This window comes from Pseudophryne corroboree, chromosome 6 (assembly GCF_028390025.1).
Source record: "Pseudophryne corroboree isolate aPseCor3 chromosome 6, aPseCor3.hap2, whole genome shotgun sequence".
Lineage (NCBI taxonomy): Eukaryota > Metazoa > Chordata > Amphibia > Anura > Myobatrachidae > Pseudophryne > Pseudophryne corroboree.
This window is the reverse complement of record NC_086449.1, coordinates 671922491-671936510: the sequence shown is the minus strand read 5'-3', so window position 1 is coordinate 671936510 and position 14020 is coordinate 671922491. Positions and strand designations below refer to the sequence as shown.

General features: G+C 41.0%; 2 protein-coding genes across 8 annotated transcripts in view; one reads left to right on the top strand and one right to left on the bottom strand.

Annotated features, from left to right (window-relative positions):
• DOCK2 (dedicator of cytokinesis 2) overlaps positions 1–14020 on the top strand; it is a 1781615-nt gene that overhangs the window by 1323980 nt on the left and 443615 nt on the right. For all 4 annotated transcript variants that reach the window (XM_063928256.1, XM_063928254.1, XM_063928255.1 and 1 more), the window contains exon 30: positions 12237–12315. In XM_063928256.1, the coding sequence (XP_063784326.1) occupies positions 12237–12315 (79 nt within the window). The remainder of the gene's footprint in view (positions 1–12236; positions 12316–14020) is intronic.
• Positions 1–14020, bottom strand: part of LOC134933211 (ERV-BabFcenv provirus ancestral Env polyprotein-like) — a 447012-nt gene that overhangs the window by 73534 nt on the left and 359458 nt on the right. For all 4 annotated transcript variants that reach the window (XM_063928260.1, XM_063928257.1, XM_063928258.1 and 1 more), the window contains one exon: positions 4941–5082. The gene's annotated coding sequence lies outside the window, so the exon portion shown is untranslated. The remainder of the gene's footprint in view (positions 1–4940; positions 5083–14020) is intronic.

Genomic DNA, 14020 nt, shown 5'->3' with positions numbered 1-14020 from the left:
CACCCTAAAACCATAAACCCTAAACCCCTAATCCCGGTGCTTATGTTTCCGCCCTAGCACCGGCCCTGCCTGGACACTTGGTAGGTATATTACAATAACAATGACCTGACACGTCTATATTTATCCAGTATATACTGTAGCAAAAATGCTCAAACATGGCTTGATCTAAAAAATGTAATAATTACATTTGTTGAAAGATATAATACATATTCAGATGTTATTTCTGCAGCGGGGTACACTGTGTTCCACAGGGAATACATTGAGGGTGTAGAGCGGGATCTTGGATCCAGAGGCACCAACAGGCAAAACTTTGACTGTCCCAGGATGCATTGGGGCCTCCTCTCTAACCCCGCTTCCAGGCACTGAGAGCTCAGTTTTGAGTGGTGCCTGCGGGCAGCAGGTCACCTAACATGTGGGCTGCACTGGGCAGCCTTGAAAAAGGGACCCCACTATATCCGCCAGGGCATAGGAGTACAGGTTGGGTGTACTAACGCCCCTACTGGTGAGGCCCAGCATAGGGGAGTTGGCGCTTGACCTGTAGCCCCTCCCTCGGCACAGGGCACCATCTCCTTGCAGATTTCCCACCCTGGAGCTGCCTCACACTCTCCCTCAGTTCCTTACAGAGATGCTGGGCACCATCTTCTGACCATACTGCTACTGGTCTCTGGGATGCAAGGTCTCTCCTGTAAAGCCGCCTGTCTACAGCACTGAGACTTTACAGACACTTGAGTATTCTACATGTCTTACCACAGACAGCGTTAATTAAGAAAAAGTGTACCTATTACAGAATATATTGTACGAGTATTCTGATATATACCTACGGTCTAGGACCGCCCTGTATATATATATATATATATATATATATATATATATATAAGTCCAGTGCAGTTTTATTGTTTTTAAAATAATCTCGGCATTGACTGTGACTGTGTGTGCCTGTACCTATTGTATGGTTTCACTCTCATGTGTATCCCATCTAAGGTAGCTATCACTATATTCTATACCCGAAGGGACTAGGTGCGTCAGGGTCCTCTAATATAGTGTAAACAGTACTTATTGCTATATGGATATTTTACTGTGTTACAGTCATGTACACTGGGATTTAGTTCACAAGTGTGTGTATTCTGACGCTGTTTGTGTACTTTGTCCGCAAGTTGTGTACTCTGTCTGGCTTCATCGTACTAATGCCTAATTGTTGCTTTATTACAATGTCTAACAATAAGGGCAGTAAAACTTTGGAAGCTCCTGTAAAATGCAAGGTATGTTCCAGAGATTTACTTGAGGGGGAAGTATTGTGTGATGGTCTGTGTGCTATATGTCATACACCTCCCAGTCAGCCTACAGCTCATGTAACTACCATGGAGCCACCCTGGGCTATGTTCACCACACTCCTGGGGACTCTGGTGGACCGTTTAACCCCCCCATGGGAACTCCGGTGTCACTGCCACCTCAAGTTGTCCCTATAGTAAATCCGCCTTGGGCGGAAAATTTGTCTACCCAGCTGCAACAATTAAATCAGTCTTTGCTTAGACAGAAATCTACTCCAGGTTATTCCCATGTCTCTGGGTCCTCTAAGCGGGCTGCTTCCTCCTCACAATCCACAAACCTCTCTGATGTTTCATCTACTGAGGAGGGGAGCATACGGTCCTGCCAGACTCTGAGTCACGTGTTACTGATGAGTATTCTTTTAAAACACAATAGCACCGCTTTGTCCTTCGGCGCTGTAAACGAAAATGTAACCACTTTCAAAGCTCCACCTCTTTTGGTATTCTTCAAGCAGTAACTTTCTTTAGAAAATATAGAGTGGCAAGAAGATTATATTTTAATTACAGCAGATGTATGTTCTTTATATACAATTATTGAACACCAACATGCCATAGATGCTGTATGGAAAATACCCTTGGAGTCTCCATTAGAGAAGGATGTACAGGATTTTATATTGAAAGGTATAGGTTTCATTTTATTCAATAATTATTTTTAAAGAAGAATTTTATATACAGAAAAGGGGCACTGCCATGGGCACTAGGTTTGCCCCAAGTTATGCACATTTATTTATGGGGATATGGGAAAGAGAATCTATTTGGAACAATAACCCATATGGGGCGAACCTAGTGTCCTGGCGAAAGTATATAGATGATGTTATATTTTATTTGGAAGGGTGATCAACAAATTTAAAACAATTTTGTACATTTCTTAATGATAACCATTTTAATATTATCTTAATTTTCAATATTAGTACAACAAGTGTGGACTTCTTAGATTTAACAATCTATATAGAAGAAGGGCAAATAAAAACTAGAAATTTTGTTAAAACCACGGATTCAAGAGCAGTAAGGAGAGTTGCCATCATAAAAATTGGCTCGATTCGATTTCGTTAGGTCAATTTAAATGGTTAAAGAAGAATTGCACTAATCAAGAAGTCTTTCGAACTCAAAAAATAGAGAAGAAAGAAAACTTTGTATCCTGTGGGTATAAAGAATCAACATTAATGACAACTTTAGAGACAGTCTCAAAAATAGAGAGAAATTATTTAATAATGGGTAGAGTTGGAGATAGAAATATAAAAGATGACAAATATAAGTGGGCCTTCACAACCACTTATACGTCACAACATCAGCAGGTACAGAATATTCTCAAAAAAAAACCTTGGAAAATACTTCAGAAGGACCCTGTAATAGGGAAAGATTTACCAGCTGTTCCAGTATGTATTTTTAGAAAGGCACCAAACCTTAGATCTAAATTGGTAAGAAGCTTGTGCCTTTAATCGCCTAAACAGGGAAACGTTACATCAGTCGGTTTTTATAGATGTGGCTCCTGCCAGGGTTGCAGGAGTGTTAAAAATACATTTGGAAACAAAAAAACATGTAAAAATTAATGGTAGGAAATTAGAAATAAAAGAGTTTATAACATGCCATTCAAGAAATATTGTATATGGAATTGAATGTTCCTGTAATAAATTTTATGTTGGCCGTACAAGTAGACTTTAAAGGTGAGAATAACGGAGCATTTAAGGAACATCAAAAAAAGGGGTAGAAACACACGCACTGTCTATGCACTTTAAACAGACCCATCAATGTGATATTTCACATATAACATTTTTATGGTCTGAAAAAGGTAATAGCACAGACTTGGACTGGCCCACAGGGGAACAGGGGAAACCACTGGTGGGCCCCACTGCCTTGGGGCCCACCTCCTGCTTTAAGGATCAGGTTCCAGACTGTGCACTTGAATTATACATTATACATATGTTACCTTATACTAGGTTATGGTGTATTTTCTACAGTGCATTACTGTTATTAATCTGTTATTAATCTGGTACATTATCATGCATGCAGCAGCTGAAATTACTGTATATATTTATGAAGGGGCACTCTCTATTGGTTAGTCAAACTAATGAGGTGGCAAGCCGCACCCTCTCTGCAGAATGGCCACACCCCTAATATGGCCCCCTGCCCTGCATTCCCCCGGTGGGCCTTGCGTGCCCCAGTCCGACACTGACCAAGCATAAGGAACAGAGCAAGTGCACAGTTTTTAGCAAAGACTGAAATGAATTTAATATACAAATATAAGACTTTAATACCATCAGGGCTGAACAAAGACTTCGAGCTCAAGTGGGTTTTATAAATTTTTATAATTTTTTATAAATTTTATTTTATTTTATGCTATTATATAGCATTAAAATAATATAGAATGTTATCTTGTATTCTAATGATCTAATTATTGTTGTAAATGTAGATAGAAGTTGATTAATAAGCTCTTTTTTGATATTTAGAAATTGGTCTTCTTAAAAATGGATATCATATAATGGTTATCTATGGAATTGTCATCTCCAAAATGGTCGCCGCCAGTCCTATGGACACTTGTGAATAAGAGTGCCCATGAACTATACAGAAATAAGTGGGACGGATAACAGATTACCGTCCAGCTATTAAGAATGTCCCCACTACAAGAACAAGGGATAGAAAGGGCTCAGGACTTCCGATTTCCAGACTGGAAGTGACGTGGGACTGAAAATGATGCGGTACCGGAAGTGATGTCAGTCCGCTGCAAATAACGGCAAAAGTGGCCTTTGAGAAAATTAATAGGAAGATGGAGTGGATTATATGGACTGGAGTATATGTGGGAAAAGGATATGAAATAGAATGGTTAGAGAATCCATGTCTGGAAATAGGTTTTCCTGTTAATTAGAGAGACTGGGTTTAAATAGCAGTCTAAGGCATTTGCTCCTCATTCCTTGAGGAAGATACTTGTGTATCGAAACGCGTTGGCTGAGAACTGTTTGGTGAAGCGCTCTCCCGGGTGGACGGTAGAGTGGGGATCCAGGGACGTCTGTTACACTGTAAATATCCATGCGCTGTTGTCTGCTTTTTGTTGGTAGACCATATGACTGGGTGAGAGTCCATTTTTTACTGTGTATTTTTAAGGAAGTTTATTAAAAAATATATTACACTATTAGAAGTTTTTCCTTTATCCTACATATACAATGAAAAATATTGAAAGTGAATTGGAGGGAGGAATATGATCCTATTTGGCTTGAGCCGCTCCAGCGAATGTGATAATTTTTTCTGTATTGTTATTCTGGGGCAGCCCCCCAGGTGGAAGTCACAGGAGCAAGGTTATTTTTGCAGCTACGGGAGTGCCTGAGTTTCTACTTGGGATATGTATTTAAATATGTGTATATATATATATATATATATATATATATACACACAACAAGGTCTCGTCCGGCACTCACTGAGTAAAGCTGGCTGTGTACGTGCTCCGGTGCCCTCCTATCAGACGCTGCGGTCCGTGCATAAACAAGAAGGAAAGAGCGGCGGCACTCAGGAGACGATAATGCAGTGAAGCAAGTGGTGCTTTATCTAAGTTTTGGGGTTCGTAGCCCCGTCATCAGGACACACACAGTGAAATACAAAAAGGTGACAACTTAAATACCTTACCTGGCGCTGTTCCAGCCGTCCACGCCACGCCTCTGCTCCGCTTCCGGGATCTGGGCTTCCGTTCACAGGGACAGTCACCTGACCAGATGCTCGACCACCGGGCTATCATACGGAGGCGTGGGGGATTGTTGCTAGGCAATGCCTGTAAACAACAACATCACAACCGTGAATACATGAAACAAAAGTGACATAAACAGTATGACAGGCTGCTACTGAAAATTGCCTGAATGGAAAAGTGAATCAATATGTACAATATAAAAGTGCTCACAATAATTAGTGCTAATGTTAAAAACATCTGTTTTACAAAACATACATATATTATTAAAAAGCAGTAAGCATCTATTGCACAGTGTACAGATAACCAAGACCCCGCATACCAGGGTCATGTCATCTAGATAGCCTAAATAACCTCACAGCCATATTGGCAACCTAAAAGGAATGTTGTGTGTACATGTATATACTCTAAGTGGCATATATATAAACTATTCACATTTGGGGTGTGCAATATATGTATATGCCCCTGAAGAAAACCACTGTGTTGTGGTTGAAACAGCTGTCATGCTGCAGCTAACATATGGACTTCTATGGATCTATAAGAATAAAAAGAACCTCCTTTCTGGAAAAAAAAATTGTGACTATATTTAACCCCTTCAGGGTCCTGCACCACCAACCTAATTTTCATTACAGTGTACTGTCTTGTTTATATATATATATATATATATAAATATATATATATATGTGTATGTGTGTGTGTGTGTATATATATATATATATATATATATATATATATATTGATATTGATATTGTGTAAGGAAAGGTGAGAAGAGTGCCCTCTGGTGTAATACATCAAGGGGGTAATTCTGAGTTGATCGCAGCAGGAACTTTGTTAGCAGTTGGGCAAAACCATGTGCACTGCAGGGGAGGCAGATATAACATGTGCAGAGAGAGTTAGATTTGGGTGGGTTATTTTGTTTCTGTGCAGGGTAAATACTGGCTGCATTATTTTTACACTGCTATTTAGATTGCAGATTGAACACACCCACCCAAATCTAACTCTCTCTGCACATGTTATATCTGCCTCCCCTGCAGTGCACATGGTTTTGCCCAACTGCTAACAAAGTTCCTGCTGCGATCAACTCAGAATTACCCCCCAAGAGCAGTCAACAAAAAGACCTCCACCAATATTTCACACCCCAATAGATGGACGTGTACCATATCAGGTGGTTCAGAACCACTTGCTTGATTGAGCAGTCCCCTGGATCAGGTCACATAACATAATTCTTCACTGACAGTCTCTCTTATTGGTTAGTTATCTCTTTTACTGCAATAACCTGGTCTGAATTGTTTTATTTAGAGGAGAACAAAGTCACCCACAATTAAGGGGCTATTTAGGTAACTGATCCAGGGGACTGCTATAGTGTTCAAGCAGTAGACGCTATCAAGCAAGTGGTTCCGAACCACCTGATGTGGTACACGTCCCTCTATAAATTGACAATCGGATCAAAATTTTAATTGCACTTCCAGTATGTAGAATTTAATAAACTACAAAAATATAGTCCTGTCACTTTTTATCGTATCTGCTACAGGTGGTCTCAGGTAACGCCAGGAACCATGGTTTAATATTTACTTACATTAAAACATCTCAAATGTACATCTCTACAAATGTACCAAATTTTTAACACTCATTTAAATGTACAACCGTGAAAATCAGAAACTGCCATGCAAGGGTATGTAGAGGCAGTAGAATACATGTTAGTATTACTTTTTTACTTTAAGCAGTTTGCTACTATTCTTATTAAGAAGGCTTACATTATATTATAGCTTCTAAAACACAAACAACCATGGGTGGTCTTCAGTATGCCGACTGTCGGGATCCCGGCGCACAGTATACCGGCGCCGGAATCCCGACAGCTGGCATACCACACTTTTTCTCCCTCGTGGGGGTCCATGCCCCCCCTGGAGGGAGAATAAAAAGCGCCACCGTGCCCGCAGCATGGCGAGCGCAGCGAACCTGCAAGGGGCTCATTTGCGCTCGCCACGCTGTCGGTATGCCAGCAGTCGGGCTCCCGGCGCCGGTATGCTGGTCGCCGGGAGCCCGGCCGCCAGCATACCATACTACACCCACAACCATTGCTCAACACTCAACAGAGTACAAGGCCAACAATAATAGAAGTGGTAGCTGCATGCATTTGCCTGCCTGACCCCAGAGATGTTAAATTAGCACTTGATTATTTTGTCCTTGGGCAAATTGAATTGTTTCATTAAGCTTCATGTACTGTAACTCCAAATCAATTTCCAAATCTGGTGTGAAGGGATGAATTCGATTATATTAGGTATGCATCTGTCTGTGCTTTCTGTATCAGAGACAAGTTAATAAATGTTAGTTCCATGGCATGCCATTTTTCTTTTGAGAAATGTTGATGTGTATACTTTTGTATGTGGTGCATAACTAGCCCCTCACTTTGAAAATATAGTCTGTATTCTTTTATCAACTAGAAAAGACAGGATTCATTTAAAAAGTGATATCATGTAATGGAGGGTTAGCTATAGATGTGTCCTCATACACTGTGTCTTCATTCACGCCAAACAGCCCTTCTCTGCGTGCCAGGTTATGCGGGAGGGTGGGAAGATGATCATCTTAGCCTTAGACATGTTAAGTTTAAGATAGCGCTAAGACATCCAAGAAGAGATAGCAGAGAGTCAGTTGGAGATACGAGTAATGAGAGAGGGGGAGAGGTCAGGGGAGGAAAGGTAGATTTGAGTATCATCAGCGTAGAGATGATATTGGAAGTCAAAAGAGTGAATGAGCTCACCTAGAGAGTAAAAAGTACAGGTCCAAGAACAGAACCTTGGGGACACCTACTGTTAGGGGAAGTGCAGGGGAGGTGAAGTCATGAGAGGAGACAGAGAAGGTGAGGTCAGCCAGGAGAGGACAGGTTGTTGAGGGTCTGTTGGGATGTGATGTCCTGGCATACGGAGTCAAATTTGTATGTGAAGTATGGATGTGAAGTAGGTGGCAAAGTCAAGAGCAGAGAGTGAAGAAATAAGTTGGGCTGGGGGTGGTCAAAGGAGAGAGTTGACAGTGGCAAAGAGACGCTGGGGGTTTGGAGACTGGGAGGAGATGAGGTTCTTGAAATACGATTGTTTAGAGAAGGAATGGGCAGCACTGTAGGATGAGAGCATACATTTTAAATAGAGGAGAGCATGATGGCCTTAGAGCATGATTTCCTCCACTGTCGGTCGTAGGGTGGCCAATCCTGGGCCATTTTTTCAATTCCGGGAATTGGTATTGAAAAATTATCAATTGCGGGATTCCCAGGATACCCGGAATAGGTTTGATTTCAATGTGTGTCTCCCCTCCGCCCACCCAGACCACACAACTTACCATTGTCTGGACTTCCACTTCCTGCGGGGCGGTGAGGTACAAAGTAGTGCGGACGGTGAGGTCTATGCCACTGCACAGGCCAGTGTGACCTCTGACTTCACGTCACACTGTGCAGTGCACACAGCCGGGGGCAGGGGTAGCTGAGCAGGGGGAGTCTGGCAGCGTCTGAGCCTCTTGAGGATGCTTAACGCTGCCCAGCATTGGAAATACAAAGGGGGCTGGCTAATCCCAAAATACGGGCCAATTTTTTACCAAAATCCTGGATCCCGCCGATCCCGATCCCAGGATTGGCCACCATATACAGTGAGCAGTATGTGAATATTTTTCCAGATATTATCTACAGTATATGCTTGATGCATGGCACAAAACTATATAAAAAGTGTGTAAAATAAAAAGTATATAATAAAAGTATTTATACAGGAATACACAGGGATATTCCAATATGTACTGCTGGTACTGCAAACAATGTTCCACAATAGTTACACACTTTCAGTTGACACCCAAGGCTCTCACTTGCTTTAACTCATAATATGAAGGCAGCAAAACAAGTTAACCTTGGGTGTCCACTTTGACCTTTCAAATTTACTGAACTATGTATTCACGGCAGGTAAACATTCTCTAGTGGATCATAAAAGGTGCAATGTTTGTTTAGCTTTTATAGGAAAACAATTAGGTTAGGTAATAATTTCTGTCTGCTCAAGGGTTGAATGTTAGTAAAATAGCAGAAGCTATAAATTAGTTTTTCATTTGAAAAACTTTTTGGTCAAGTAAAGTTTACTAACAATGCAATTGTGCCAGATTTTTTCTTAATAACCCAATAAAGCAAACAAATTCCACTGTTAATAGTGCTATTGAAAAATTAGTATTTCAAAGACATATTGCATGTAAAATTTCCCAACGGTCTTAAACTGAAATATACCAGTACACTGCTAATAGACCTGCTTTCCTAACACAACTTGCAAACGTAATGAACAAATAGGTTAAGATTCAGAAGTGTCACTTTAGCCAAAAAAGACAACAGCAATTATATATTAAGATCAAAACAAGCAATGGTATATAAAGAAACGAAAGCACTTTTAAAGTAATCCAGTATTCTAGAGGGAGCCTCATTTGTTTTCATGATGAGGATGGTACGGTATTCTGTTTAAATATGTGAAGATTATAAACAACAGCATATTTTTGTATAATTTGGGTGGCACATTAATATAGCATACAGTATATATTGGAGTCTGCAATGCTCTGTAGTAAATTAAAAACTGTAATTAAATTGTCCTTCAAAGCATTTTTTTGTATGAAGCAAAAACCTAAACCGTCTCCTTCATATGTGTTTTTATGTTGTTGTTTTAGCAAATACTGTTTGTTCATTAATTTTATGGTGATTGGTGACAGAGGTGACTAGTTATCAAATATGCCCAATAAGACCCATCTTATATTGCTACAGTGTAATATATGTTGGACCTAGAGTTGCGTCCTTATGAAACTTTCCCTTTTATGCCATAAGACACAATTCCCATGCTGCATACTTTTCCTCATACAGTATATACTTTTTCTTTCTTGTTCCACTTTTTCCTCAGTCTTGTTTTAGTTCACAAATAGTTTACTATTTAGGATTATTATTATTATTTTTTTGCAAAGGAATTGGTATAAAGGGGGTAATTCAGAGTTGATCGCAGCAGCAAATTTGTTAGCAGATGGGCAAGACATCGGCCTACTTCAGACCTGATTACTACTGTTTTCGCACAGCAGCCGATCAGGACTGAACTGCGCATGCGCTGACACCGCAGTGCGCCAGCGCATGCCAGACAGCTGATTGACAGGTAGAGGCGTTCGCTGTGCGGGGGGGGGGGGGGGGGGGAGAGCTGGCAGCATTTGGCCGCCATTCTGGGGCACGGTATGGGAAACGCAGGCGTGCCGGACAGTGCGGGGGTCGGGCCGCGGCAGCTGTGTGATGTCACATGCAGCCGCTGCAACCCGGAAAGCGACGGGTAGCTCCCTGCCAGCGCACAGGAGCTGCACAGGTAGGGAGCAACTCATCAAGTACAAAGGCATTTTGTATTTGTGCGGGGAGGGGGAGGTAGGGCCAGACATGCGGGGCGGAGCATGTCTGAGTAACTGATCGTAGCCATCCAAAATTTTGCACGGCTATAATCAGATCTGAATTAGGCCCCATTTGCACTGCTGATGTGACAGATATAACATTTGCAGAGAGAGTTAGATTTGGGTGGGTTATTTTGTTTCTGTGCGGGGTAAATACTGGTTGCTTTATTTTTACACTGCAATTTAGATTTCAGTTTGAATACACCACACCCAAATCTAACTCTCTCTGCACATGTTACATCTGCCCCCCCCCCCCCTGCAGTACACATGGATTTGCCCAACTGCTAACAAATTTGCTGCTGCTATCAACTCTGAATTAGGCCCAAAGTCTCAAATTAGGTATAAAGATGCATAGCGGAGGTAACATGTAACCTGGTAACCTGTTGTTTGCCTGTTTAAACTAGTTTTTGTACTTTTCCTCCATTGTGCTACATCTTTACTCAGTTTTGCATCTTAGCTCACTTATAGTATACTATGTAGTTTGGATTAGTGTTTTGGCATGGCTTTGTAGCAAAGTCTGTCGTGTGTAAAATGTGGTTATTTGCTGCATTGGGAGTACAGGTGTATGTGTACAGATATTCAAAACAAACTCACCAGGGCAGCTGAGTGATGATCAGTCCAGTGACAACTCCTACCTTTTTAAGTGGGGGTGTCTGATTGTACAGCAGTTTGGTTAACTGTGCAGATGGTCACTGTGCCTGCCAGTCCCATAGCACAACAAACATAACAGAGAGGTTGGGAGATTGTGCATGTGCACCAAAACTGTATTCTAGGGACTGCATTGACTGCAGCCCCTAGAAGCCAGGTAGAGGTGGCAAAAAGTCAAGGGCTTGGCTTTCCATTTGAAGAGCTTTCTGCTATTCAAAGTCCCAGGCCCAGAGAGAGAACACACCTCCCCTTGGGCCTGTCTGCTCAATGTGTAGTTAGCATATAGCATATCGCATATCTATTGGGAAGCCACTGCCAATGAAGCCAGTGCATGGACTCTGACTGGCTTACTGGAAGTGGTAGAACTGTCTGGGGGGAATGTAGCCCCTAGGTAAAATATGCCCCAGATCAGCTTTCTGGCAGTACTGACCAGCAGCAATAAGCAGTGACAGTACGCAAATACCTGGGGTATCCCCTGTGCATATGTGAGCACACTGCACTTGCACCTGTATCACATGTGATCCCCAGAAAGCAACACCAGTGGTGTATCGATACTGGGTGCAGTGTGTGCGGTGTCACCCCCTTTATGTATAATATTTTGGGGACATGACAACAAGTCACATCCCATCTCATCACATAGGGTTCTTAGCCAGTACTCCAGGAGCTGCTGGGCAGCCTTCAGCCTCTCACAGTAGTCCAGCCATGCACTGGTGTGAGGAGGAAGAGCTGCATGTTACTTTCCTATTGTCTTTAGTAACCAGATGCGCCCTCTAAACCACATCCATTGCCCACCAAGGTTGTCTTTTAACCTGTTGCCATGGTGAGTGGGCAGGGTCGGTGCTGATCTGTGACTGGCACAGTTACACTGGATGACTGCTGCTTGGTTACACCATCTGAGGGGGTCCAGACTCCCTGCATTGGCCCTGACCCTCCTTGTTTTTTCTGAAAAAGACCCACCTAGGGAAATGCTGTGAGGCCCAGCATTAAAAGTATAGATTTTGGAGCAAATATTCCATACCAGATTATTGTATTGTGATTCATTATTAATGTGGTTCATAAAATACAGTATATTCAATTGTTTATCATTTAGCATATATAATACATATTGTTGTATTTTTGTTGTTAGTATTTTTAGGTATACTTCACATAATGTATATTTGTTTCAGAGTTTTCCTGAGAGCCATCGATAAGTTTGCCAGAACCATGAACCAGAAATTTCTTGAAAACATGAATTTTGAAGTGCAGGTAATGTAGTATTTCCTCTGATTTGTTTTGGCCTCCTGAGTGATAAAATGTAGCAGTATGTAATTCCAATGACAAATGTGACAGTGTAATCACTGTAAGTCTAATCTCTCCCAGAATGAGTCCCATCTGCCATGTAGTAGCAGAGCTTCCCCAAGAATTTTGTTTATTGATGGAAAAAATCTGTGTGTGTATATAGCAGTCACATTTTCAAATGCAAGCAATGCTTAATATATCTTCTGTCCATCTTCCATGCTGAACACTTTCCAGCTTTCTGAACAATTGCCTAATTGTGTCATTTCTGCTAGTTTCATCTGCAGTTACTGAGCCAGAGACACTGCTGTCAACTCTGTCTTGTACTCACTAATAATTATCTGTAATGTATTCTCTCCGCAGCGCACCGTTTAGGGCGCAGGTGACTTTTCATTTCACTTGTATCTGCTTGTAGTTTAGTTGGTTATCATTAGCCACATGGCCACAAGTCACAACTTTCGTCTTTTTTATGTATTAATTGAATACAATAACACATATGTATATTTTACATTTTGTGTTACTTAAAAGAGAAGTACAATATTATTGGGGTTCTATTCATTATTGGGGGTCAGATGGCATCCGATAATTAAGTATCCAACTTTGTGTCAGCATCAATGATGGATACTTAAACACCGGAGCAATTCTACATTCCTCCAATGCAAGAGCCCAGCATCCGGCTGAAGGAGCCCTACCTACGGGGTAGCGGGGGGATCTGATCAGATACCTCTTCACAACCCCGAACCTCCTTCCTAAAGGAAGGATTGTGATCCGGAACACGTCAAATGAAGGTTCCTAATGTCATGCTCCGCCGGAGCCCTGTACTCTATGCAGTGCAGCATTTGCACACCCCTAGTTACGACCCTGAATATCCCTAACACTGTTTTAATAAATAAATATAAACATTTAATAAATTAGTTCCAGGTTTCCCTCCATATACACCAATAAGCTTAAATACTTTTCATGCTGTCACCGCACATTGCAGAGACAGTATGAATTTCTAGAATTCATGTTTTGCAATGATTTACATTACTTCCAATCATTAATTAGTTAATGCCCCCAAACACCTACCTTGTTATTTATAATTATGTTTGCGTTTACTGTTCATAAGTTAAAGCTTAAACAAAATTAGCTTAAAAAAAATCTTTAGAAACACAGTCAATGAGAAGGAAAAGTTTTCTAAAACAACATTTATGTTAATGATTACATTTAATAATCCATCTCAGAGAAAAGGCCTCAAAGGCAGATATTAGTAACATTTACCGCTGTGGTGGTGATTTGTGTAGTCTCAGTAATAGATCATTTGATTTGTGTAATAAATTAGCTGTCCCTGTTATATTGTCCATTTACAAGATCTACAGTAAATTTGGTATGTTTCCTTTATATTTCTACATATTTACATACCATAGTAAGTATGCACATGAGCTAATGCTATTTACTTTGTAAAATACAATGGGGCAAATTTACTAAGGTGGGAGTTTTTTTAAGAACTGATGATGCTGCTTGTATCAACCAATTATATTCTACTTAACATTTCTCTAGCTGCTTCTATAAGATAATAGAGATAATCTGATTGGTTGCTATGGGCGACATCACCAGTTTTGAAAAACTCCCATCTTAGTAAATTTATCCCAATGTGGCAACAGCTACTGGATAAGTTGTATTCTGCCTTTGTGTA